Source organism: Vipera ursinii (genome assembly GCF_947247035.1).
Source record: "Vipera ursinii genome assembly, chromosome: 8".
In the NCBI taxonomy this organism is placed as follows: domain Eukaryota; kingdom Metazoa; phylum Chordata; class Lepidosauria; order Squamata; family Viperidae; genus Vipera; species Vipera ursinii.
In genome coordinates, this window is record NC_139519.1 from 10,778,000 (window position 1) to 10,789,298 (window position 11,299).

At 45.7% G+C, this 11,299-nt stretch overlaps 1 protein-coding gene across 1 annotated transcript; it reads left to right on the plus strand.

Moving 5' to 3' along the window:
- The first annotated feature begins 564 nt into the window (after window positions 1–564).
- NEFM (neurofilament medium chain) lies at window positions 565–10,406 on the plus strand. Its single transcript, XM_083368290.1, has 3 exons — window positions 565–2,075; window positions 6,346–6,470; window positions 8,562–10,406. Exons 1-3 carry the CDS (start codon window positions 1,002–1,004, stop codon window positions 10,279–10,281), a joined length of 2,919 nt encoding a protein of 972 aa, XP_083224416.1. The 5' UTR covers window positions 565–1,001; the 3' UTR covers window positions 10,282–10,406.
- Window positions 10,407–11,299: the final 893 nt, after the last annotated feature.

Genomic DNA, 11,299 nt, shown 5'->3' on the forward strand with positions numbered 1-11,299 from the left:
CAGATACTCGCAGACACGCGGCAAGACTCTCGCTTTTGCTCGGACCTCCTGTCCAGAGGGCCGAAATCACGCCTTTTCACACGCACTATAGAAACGCGGCGACTTGTTCACTTTCGGGCTTTCTCCCGGCCCGACGCGCGGTCCTTGCTTCTCCCGGAACTGGCCTTGGTGCTGAAACAGCCATGGCTGCCCCAAACGAGACACACACCCGCCTTACCTGAACCCGTCCGAGCCAGACCCTTTTCCCCAACCTAAGCACAAGGCCTGCTTGCCGGGATGTTCTCCTAGGGAGGAGATTCAGCGGTTGCCCATCCCGCCACCGCCCTCTCCATCTCGCCACTTCCAGAGCGTTGGCAGGGGAGGGGAGGCAGCGAACTGGGCCCGGCTGCTCTCTAGACCTCCGCTGCCGCAACGGCGTCTATGGGAAAGCGAGGGGGGAGGGGAGAAGGTGAAAGGCAGAGGAAGGGGAAGAATCAAGAAAAAAGCATTTAAAAAAAAATAATCAGTCGAGGTGGGAACGCATGCGGATAATAACAGTAATAAAAACGAGGGGAAGAGGGGATTTGCAGAGGAAGACTTGGTTATGAAGACTTGGTACCAGAAAGCATAAAGCCACGAAACTTTGGGAGGGAGGTGACTTCGTATCGCCCTGTGAGTTAAAGCTTTAGGTGCCATTCAAGAGAGACAAGGAAGGGAGAGGAAAATACAGGCCGAAGGGGGGGAAAAAAGAAAAAAAGAACGAGGCTTATGAATGGGACAGAAATGGGTAGCTGGAATTGGGCTGAAATTCCTGGCCGGGGAGAAAGCGAGAGGGGAAGGGCGTGGCTTGGCCGCCAAGGGTGGGACTTGGAGGTCCTTGGCCACGCCTCCCCGCCACGCGCGATACCGGCCAGCCCGCCCCTTTCGGAGACAATGTGCGGCTCCGATATAAAAGGCGCCGCTTTCCAGAGTCGTCCGCTGCCGGGAAACCCGCCCAAGGCGCCTCTCCCAAGTCTTCCAAGATGAGCTACACGCTGGAGCCGCTAAGCAACCCGTCTTACCGGCGGGTGGCCGAGAGCCGGACCACCTTCAGCCGGGCCAGCGTGTCGCCGTCGAGCGGCTTCCGCTCTCAGTCCTGGTCTCGGAGCTCGCCCAGCCCGGCCTCGTCGACTTACAAGCGCAATGTGGGCCCCGGGCGGACTTCCTACGGCTCGACGGTGCTGAGCTCCACCGAGAGCCTTGAGCTGAGCCAGTCGTCGCTCTTCAACGGCGGCGGCGGCGGCGGGACGGTGGAGCTGAAGTTGAGCCGCTCCAACGAGAAGGAGCAGCTGCAGGGGCTGAACGACCGCTTCGCCGGCTACATCGAGAAGGTGCACTCGCTGGAGCAGCAGAACAAGGAGCTGGAGGCCGAGCTGGCCGCCCTGCGGCAGAGGCAGGTGGGCCGCTCGCAGCTGGGCGTCGCCCTGGAGCAGGAGCTGCGCGAGCTCCGCGTGGCCCTGGAGCAGGTCAACCACGAGAAGGCGGCGCTGCAGCTGGACTCGGAGCACCTGGAGGAGGACATCCAGCGCCTCAAGGAGCGCTTCGAGGACGAGGCGCGCCTCCGCGACGACGCCGACGCCATCACCCGCGCCCTGCGGAAGGACGTGGAAGAGGCGTCCCTGGTGAAGGTCGAGCTGGACAAGAAGGTGCAGTCTCTGCTGGACGAGGTGGCCTTCCTGCGCGGCAACCACGAGGAAGAGGTGGCCGATCTGCTGGGCCAGATCCAGGCCTCGCACGTCTCCGTCGAGCGCAAGGACTACCTGAAGACCGACCTCTCGTCCGCCCTCAAGGAGATCCGCTCCCAGCTCGAGTGCCACTCCGACCAGAACATGCTCCAGGCCGAGGAGTGGTTCAAGTGCCGCTACGCCAAGCTCACCGAGGCCGCCGAGCAGAACAAGGAAGCCATCCGCTCGGCCAAGGAAGAGATCTCCGAGTACCGGCGGCAGCTCCAGGCCAAGAGCATCGAGCTGGAGTCCGTCCGTGGCACTAAGGAGTCCTTGGAACGCCAGCTGAACGACCTTGAGGAACGCCACAACCAGGATCTCTCCACTTACCACGTAAGCCAAGGGCTAGGATAGATGATCTCGGGAGGGAGGGGAGGGGGACTCTTCCTGGAATCGGGTTCTTTTGGAGCTTGTAGAACACACACACACACCCGCTGGGGATTGCGACAGAGGGGAGGGGGTGAAGTGGAGGAGGAGGAGGAGGAGGGGCTTCCTTTTCATGGATTAATGAAAGATTAAATCAGAGGGGGTGTGGCGGGATGGGAGGGGGAGTGGACCTGAGAAATGAAAAAAACAGTAAGTCCCTCCAATAACTGGAGCAGGAGAAAGACCCCATCCTGTCTAAGTTAAACTAAGACACTAGGGGAGGGGCCAACGGTAGGGGTGATAACAGAAAAGGCTGATGCCCCCACCTCCATGAGAAAAACGTTAACATCCAAGGGGGGCTTTCAAGCTTTAACATTCCGGCTGTGGGGGGGTGGAAATGGGGCAGGAAGAGGACTATTCCCCACAATCAAATTGGGGGGGTATTTTGTCAGCTTTCAGACATAATGGAACTGGGAGGGGCAGGCAAGGAAGGAAGGCAAACTCTCTCTCTCCTTCCTCATTAGCTCAACCATCCCTACTATAAATGGAAGAGGCTTTGTGATGTCCCATTTGCAAATCTGAGATCTGGCAGTCTTGAGTCAAACTGGAATCCATAAGTTATAGCTCCAGGGCAAGTCCATTTATAAAATGGGAATGACCAGGCAAAATTTCTCTTTATGTCTCTTGGGAATGGATCACGAGTCACAATACTTCTGTGAGATGCCTCTTGCTTTTCTGCTCTTCCTGGCTTCCTTCCAATGTCTGTCTTGGCAGTTCCCACCCATAGGGAGCGTGAGTGTGCCATCCCCAGAATTTCTGCCAGAGGTGCAGAGAGAGGGGGGGCCTAACACAGCTTCTTGAGGGGTGCCACAAAAGGGGGGGTTGGAAATGGAGCAAGGAGAAAGAAGTTATTCTTGCAGTATGTGGGACATCACCTGAAGAGATGTCATCTTGTAACTGAGAATGGGGCGATTGGAATGGGAAATGGCACTTCAAAGCTCATGACAAAAATAAGATGCAGAGTCCTTTTTAAAAAAGTCATACTTTCATTTCAGGCCATCCCAAAATGCACAAATTGAGAAGACTATGCAAGTGATTTCCATCAAATAGAATTCATGCTGGATCAGAAGTTGCTTGGGGGATAAAAAGAAATGCAGTTCTTGGGGTTTTCTCTCTCAAAATGCAGCTGCTGAAAAAGGGATTAGGGAAGGAAAATTGGTTCTGTACACAGTTCCAGCAATCCATTTCCAAATACAATTGGCATTATTAGGGAGAGAAGGCTGTGGAACTGGCTTCAAAGTTAATTCAAGTTCCAATTTCTTTCTAAGGGTTACTAATGTTGACCAAAAAATCCCACAGGATTAGTTTTAAAAAGGCGAAATAGGAGAGATTCACTATGCAAAAGGAATAGATTGGGATGTTTTAATAATGTTTAGAGGATTGCCTTAATTGCTAATAAGCATAATCAAACCCGCCTCTCCAACGGCATCCCAAAAACTGGATATGGGGGGAAGGGGGGGTGGAGAAAAAGAAAATCAATTGTGAATGCTGTTCTTTTCCATTGTCAGCACTGATAAATACTTAATGTTTTGTGCTTGCGCATCAAATATGATTCTGTGTCAGAATTGCAAAGCATCTGGGTTGTAAGCCATGTCCTATAAGTAGGGTTTTTGTAAACCATTAGCATAGTTCTAAACGAAGGAAGAGTTGAAACAAGTGACAAATCAAGAATGCTCAACCCTTCTTGTATTTATTATTTATAAAGAGGCTATAAAATGGGAGACAGCAAATAAAATGATACGGTGGGAACAATCTGCATATAAAACTCTGCTTTAAGCATACCTGCAATAAAAAAAAGCCAACGTTTCTAGGGTATCAGAGTTACCGTCTGCAGGCTGATGACTCAGCAGGAATCTGAAGAGACAGTTGCAAGATCACTGGTTATACTGTAACCTGAAAGCGACAGTCATTGTGTTGTGCAGTTGGTGTTCTTTTTTTTCAAACAAACAGTAACATTTGCTTTTAGGTGGCAATTGCCAGCAATGCAGAAGGGGTTTCTGCTCAGCCAAGCTCTAAACAGACTAGTCCAGTGCAAAAAGAGACTCGGTGAAAATCCATGCTGCTATTTTATTTCAGATCCAGTTTAATCATCCTCAGCGAGGCCGTTTGGAAAGCAGACTCTACAAATCTAAATGACTTTTCCTGAATTAACTTTTAGGAAGAAGATTAAAAAGAGGAAAGGAAATGAAGGAAGTCCGTCAGTCTAAATGCAATCTTATCCTGTCCAGTCCACCCCAAGATTCTGCAATGCAGAACTTACTGGCGTCAAAAGTCATAAAGTTGTCTGGCTGGCATCAGAAGGAAGCTTTTTTTAAAAAAAAATCCTCTTGAGTGACATTGAGCACTACAAAAAGAAATGAAACCCTTTAAAACTAGGATAAACCTCAGTCAGCAAGCAGATTGGATACCCTGTTTCTTTGGCTAGTTTAACCTCCAGCTACCAGTATTTCAGAAATTGCAATGTCATCTCCCTTACAGCTGAAAAATTGGTCATTGCAGAGGTGAATAATGGAAACAGTGACAGAATGTGTAACTGCAACGTCCAAGGCAGAGCAAAGGTGTCATCACTTAATAGCACCAGCGTTCTTTATATGCCAAAAATTCAGTTTCTAACGAAAACTTAAAACCAATGTCACATTCATTGGGATTTCCCAGGGAAAATCTCTTACACTGCAAGAATTATCTGAACATAAGGAAGATCCTGGTTGCAGAGATTTCCCAATCTATCTATTGCCCAAATATATTTTTTTTTCTAGTGAAAATCTTGTAGATATGGAAAATCGGTTTGGGGCGTTAAGTACCATATTATTCCCATGAGTTCTGAAGACTTAATATTAACCTGTATTAAATTCCTTAGGATTTGATTAGGATATAATTACTAGTTCTGCTGCATCATCCATCCACCTTGCCAAAACTGAACTGCAGACACCAGAAGGAAAGGTTGCTGGTGATATCCACTCCCTCCACTGTTATCTTTTCTTGCTGTCATTGAAATGCTGCTCCAGAGGATCTTTGGATAAAGATCCTTTTCCAAAAGCTGAACCAAAATTGGAAAAAGAGTACCCACTCGCTGTTCAGATCAAAGTCAACTGGTTTTTAAAAAGGAAGCTTCTTGGCTGACCATTTTAGCTGCAGTACATAAATAATCTTAAGTAGTTGCTGCAGAGAGTCAGTTTGGTCTAGTGGTTAAGCCAGCAAGCTAAAAACCAGCAAATTTTGAGTTCAGTCCCACTTTAGGCAGAACTGGGTGACTTTGGCCAATAATTTGAATTGAATCTTGATTAATAAAAAAAGTTGGTAAGTTCATAGCTACTCCCAGAATTTGGGGGACCCAGACCAGTCAAAAGAATTCATTGGTCCAGATATGCTGGTTCTCACTGATTTGAAACCCATGTTAATCTTCACTGCACTGGATTACACTCTCGGCCTTAAGAAGCAGGCAGTGGCAGACCACTTCCCAAATCTTGCCAACAAAACTTCAGGGACTAAACTAGCCAAGTCAGTGCTGACTCAGAGATGTATGTCTATGCGGTACAAACAGCTACATGCATTTTTGTTGTTCAGAAAAAGATAATTTTTCAAGAGCCCTCTTTTCCTGCCCAGCTGAGATGATTCTGATTCTCAAGACTTCAAAATTTATTTTCACAAAAATGGCATGATAACCATCAGACATTTGACATTTTTAGGTTCAAGCTTTTTTTTTTTTAAGCCTGGTTCCCATCTGCTTTAGCCAGCTTGGCCTTGATGGGATGTGTAGTCCAAAGCATTTAGAGAGTGCTGGGTTGGAAAAGATGTTTTAATTTTTAGAAATGTTTATTAAGATTTTTTTAATAAAAGGGATACTCCAATAAGGATCTTCTCTAGAAATGAATAATAGGATACTAGGATTCTATTGCTTCTTGGCTTTGAGCTCCTAGAACTTCATCAGCACTGGGCATTTTTATAATGCTGTAAAAAATAAAAACTATTACTTCTGGTCAAGATAGAATGTTAAATTTATTATCCTTTAATTCTGCCGTCAGTCTGGGGTTTTGTTTTTTTTTAAAAAATCTCTGTTTCTAGTTTGTCATCTTTCCCATTTTACCTTCTCCTTCAATCCTCCCCCCCCCACCCCAGTATCCAAATGTAGTGAGCTTTTTGTACCCATCCTAAAGAACCATCTCTATCTTGGTTGCAGGACACGATCCAACAGCTTGAAAATGAGCTGAGAGGTACGAAGTGGGAGATGGCACGTCATTTGAGGGAATACCAAGATCTCCTCAACGTCAAGATGGCTCTCGATATTGAAATTGCTGCCTACAGGTACTGAGAACGCAATGCAGATGTAACCAGACAGGCAGTTTCTATTGCAGATACTTTTAGCTGCAGCACAACTCATCTGCCACAGAGGAGGCACTGTGACTGCTAGCCAAGAGTTTCGCTGGCCTCTTAGCACTCTTTGAATTTATATCCGTTTCCAGGAATTACGCTTTTTGCTTCTTAAGTAACTTTGTATTCTGTGTAGTAGAAAGCTACAGAATTCCTTTGATGGAACACTTACTGGCTTGAAAGAGATCAACTGTGATTTTCAATCGACTATGCTGTTGTCCTAAGCATAATTATTAAGGAAGTCCTGCTGAAGTCAGGACTAAACTTATATTTGGGTAGCAGCATTATGCTATGGAGCTATCACATTAACAATATCCTGCTGAAGTCAGTAGGACGAGCATGTGCTGTGTCTTGAACTTCATTTTCGCTCTCTCGTTTTGTTGCTTACAAAATGTAGCTGCTGCAAGCTGGAATGGAAGATTTTCTACTTTTAAATGCCTTTAGAAACCCCCCAAAGGAAAATTAAACTGACCATTTTTTGTTTTTGTTTTTAATTTCACATTAGTAACATAGCTGCACTATTATGTCATTGCTATTAATCTTTATTTATCTGTATTTAGGATTATTTGGGATTTTTCCAAAATCAGATAAAAAAGCTCCAGGAAATTGCTAATCTAGGGGACTATTTTGATCACAGGTTTCCAAACAAATAGTTGGCAATTGGCCCTGGTTATCTATAGTAAACATTTATATCTGATTATAAATAAAGGAATTTTTTGGGGTTTTGTTAGTTGGATGCTGCTACTGGTTACTGTATGCCTATCTTTTTTATCCAATAAGAGATTTTAATTCTATGTCATAAGTCATAATACTAAATATTTAAACTTCCTTGAAGAGTTTGAACATCTGTGTTTCCAACACAGACCTATTTTGAAAGTGCTGGAATGTGCTGATGTGCATGTATGCAAAGCAAATTGCTCTAAGTATAATCATACTTTTCATTTTAATGATTCATTTTTTTGTTCACTTTAATGACAAAAGTATTAATTTAGTATGTGGAGAGAAAAAAAGCTCAGTGGTCAACTGTGTTGGCATTCAAAGTTGCTAATTCTTCACGGGGAAAATAGCAACAACTATAGGTATTATTAGTTTACTACAAAAAGAAAAAATATGCAAAGGGCACAATAAAGCCATACGTTAAGCATACTGTCACTGATTAAAAAAATTACATTGGTCAATGGACTGAATCTGCATTCCAGCTCATGCAACAGCTCTTTAAACCAATGCAATGCTCTTCAAAGCAATACAAGGATTCTTAGTACTTCTAATAGTAGACGCCTCTTTGTATTCATGAATGACCTCTCAGAAATATACATAATCTGGAAAATGGAGATATAAATTATGGAGATGTGTGGGAAGCAACTGAGCTGATTGTTATTTCCTCTTATTTCTTAATCTTGAGAGGAAGATGTGAGTGGGAAGTGTATCTCTTCCATTCCTATCAGCAAAGTGATTCAGAAAGAATATTAAGGCACACAGGATGCTCTCTCACTAAAGATAGTATATTTTAAACCTATTCCAGCTTCTTACAGAGATGTTTCTCTGTCTGTGACTGTATACAAGGAGCTGTGGTGGCGCAGTGGTTAGAATGCAGTATTGCAGACTAATTCTGCTGATTGCCAGGAGTTCAATCCTGACTGGCTCAAGGTTGATTCAGGCTTCCATCCTTCCGAGGTTAGTAAAATGAGGACTCAGATTGTTGGGGGCAATAGGCTGACTCTGTAAACCACTTAGACAGGGCTATAAAGCCCTGTGAAGCAGTATATAAGTCTAAGGCAGGGGTCTTCAAACTTGGCCCTTTTATGACTTGTGGACTTCAACTCCCAGAATTCCTCAACCAGCTTGCTTCCTTAGAGAGCTGGCTGAGGAATTCTGGGAGTTGAAGTCCACAAGTAATAAAAGGGCCAAGTTTGAAGACCCCAAGTCTAAGGGCTACTGCTATTGCTAGACACACACATACGCATACACACCTTTGCCTTAAGATGTTGGTGATGCATATTAACAGTTTCCCTCTTATTTCTCTAGGAAACTTCTTGAGGGTGAAGAAACAAGATTCAGTGCCTTTTCTGGAAGCATCGTTGGGCCAACATTTACACATAGGCAACCTTCCGTCACAATATCAACCACCAAAATACAGAAGTCAAAAGCTGAACCACCAAAACTAAAGGTCCAACACAAGTTTGTAGAAGAAATCATTGAAGAGACCAAAGTAGAAAATGAGAAAAGTGAACTGGACGAAGCTCTTGAAGCCATGGCTGAAGAACTGGCTGCTGAAACTAGAGCAGGTGACGAAAAGGAGGAGGAAGTTCTAGAAGAGGAAATTGTATCAGTTGAAAAGGCTGAAGTCACAGCTGCCGCCCCAGCAGAGGAAGGAGAAGGAGAAGAAGAAGGGGAAGAAGATGACGAAGGTGCAAAATCTGATGAGGCAGAAGAAGGATCAGAAAAAGAAGAAGAAAAAAGCGAAAAGGAAGAGGAAGAAGCAGAAGAAGAGGCCGGTGAAGGAGAAGCTGAGGAAGCTGAAGTAGCAGAAGAGCATGAAGGAGACGTAGAAGAAGTCATTGCAGCAGAGAAGGTAGAAAAGATGAAAATGTCTCCTCCCAAATCACCCCCCAAATCACCTGTGGCTGAACAAAGCAAAGAAGATGAAGGTGGTGATCAAGAGGGGGAGGTAGCAGAAGAGGAAGCAGAAACAGAGAAAGTAGAATCCCCATCAAAAATAGCATCTCCTGAAAAACCAAGCACTCCAGACAAGGGCTCTCCAGAAAAAGCAGGCAGTCCAGAAAAGGCTGGGACTCCAGACAAGGCTGGGACACCAGAGAAGGCTGCCTCCCCAGAGAAGGCTGGGACTCCAGAAAAAGCAGGGACTCCAGAGAAAGCAGCCTCTCCAGAGAAGGCAGAGACTCCAGAGAAAGCTGCATCTCCAGAAAAAGCAGGGACTCCAGAGAAGGCAGGGACTCCAGAGAAAGCAGCCTCTCCAGAGAAGGCAGGGACTCCAGAGAAGGCTGCATCTCCAGAGAAAGCAGGGACTCCAGAGAAGGCTGGAACTCCAGAAAAAGCAGGGACTCCAGAGAAGGCTGTAACTCCAGAGAAAGCAGGGACTCCGGAGAAAGCAGCCTCTCCAGAGAAGGCAGGGACTCCAGAGAAGGCTGCATCCCCAGAGAAAGCAGGGACTCCAGATAAGGCTGGAACTCCAGAAAAAGCAGGGACTCCAGAGAAAGCTGCATCTTCAGAGAAAGCAGGGACTCCAGAGAAGGCAGGGACTCCAGATAAAGCTGCTTCTCCTGAAAAGCCAAGCTCCCCAATGAAAGATGTGGAAGAGGTTATCTCCACCACAAAGGCAACCCCTGTTGGTGCAGAAAAAGAATCAAAAGAGGAAAGTGAGAAAACTTCCAAGGAATCAACTAAAGAAGACATAGCAGTCAATGGGGAGGTTGACGATAAGGGGGAGGAAGAAGATGACTCCAAGCAAGAAGAAGACAAAGGTATCATCACCAATGGTCTGGATGTGAGCCCCTCCGAGGAGAAGGGGAAGAGTGAAGAGAAAGTCGTGGTGACGAAAAAAGTTGAGAAGATCACCAGTGAAGATGATGGGACCACCACCTACATCACCAAGTCTGTAACCGTCACCCAGAAGGTGGAAGAGCATGACGATGCCGTGGCAGAGAAAGTGGTGTCCACCAAGACGGTGGAGAAGGTGACTTCTTCACATGCCATAGTCAAAGAAATCAAGGAAAACGGTGACTAAAATAATCATTTCCCCTTCTCTAAAGAGCTTGGATTGGTGCAAAAGGTTAAGCCATACGACAGCTGCAAAAATGCATGAAAGTGGCGGCTTCTCAGCAGACCGGGTTCTCTCGTGGCGTCTCCAAAAGGACCGTTGGTTTTCTTTCTGATCTATTTATGATTTCTGTGCCATACCATACCCAGGGGTTGGGGAGGGGATGCATGCAAGCCCGGTGCACTCCCTCTGCAGAACTTTGGGATTTTATTTTAAAAAATAAAATATCATGCATGAGCTGTTACTCTTCCAGGGGAAGTTGCTGAATTTTCCTAAGCTGCTGTTTGGACGCTTCTGAGGAATGTCTTCAGATGTATTATGCAAAGAATAAACTGAGCCAAATAAACAATAACAAAAGAATGAATTAAAAAAAAAATACCCTGAATTCTCCTAGCCTTAAGCTACTTAACAATTATGTTTACCTCACTGGTGCAATTAAGGTGGACTTCTGTCCGTGAGAGAACCTACGTTGACATGCACAGTATGCAACCTTTTGTTGTTTGATGTAAAACAGTCACGGCCCTTTGTGCTCAATAAAGGTCATATTGGAAATGAGCCTGGATTGCTTGGGTCTTTGCTTTCTCTCTCAGGTTCAACATTTTAGGAGCTAGGTAGGACTTTGCAGTTACCTAAGAGCACAGAACTTGAAAAACTATACTGCAGAAGGACATTTGAAATTTGTTGTTAGTTGCGAAGTCGTGTCCGACCCATCGCGACCCTATGGACAATGTTCCTCCAGGCCTTCCTGTCCTCTACCATCTTCTGGAGTCCATTTAAGCTCACGCCTACTGCTTCAGGGACTCCATCCAGCCACCTCATTCTCTGTCGTCCCCTTCTTCTATTGCCCTCAATCTTTCCCAGCATTAGGCTCTTCTCCAGTGAGTCCTTCCTTTTCATTAGGTGGCCAAAGTATCTGAGTTTTAGTTTCAGGATCTGGCCTTCTAAAGAGCAGTCAGAGTTGATCTCCTCTAGGACTGACCAATTT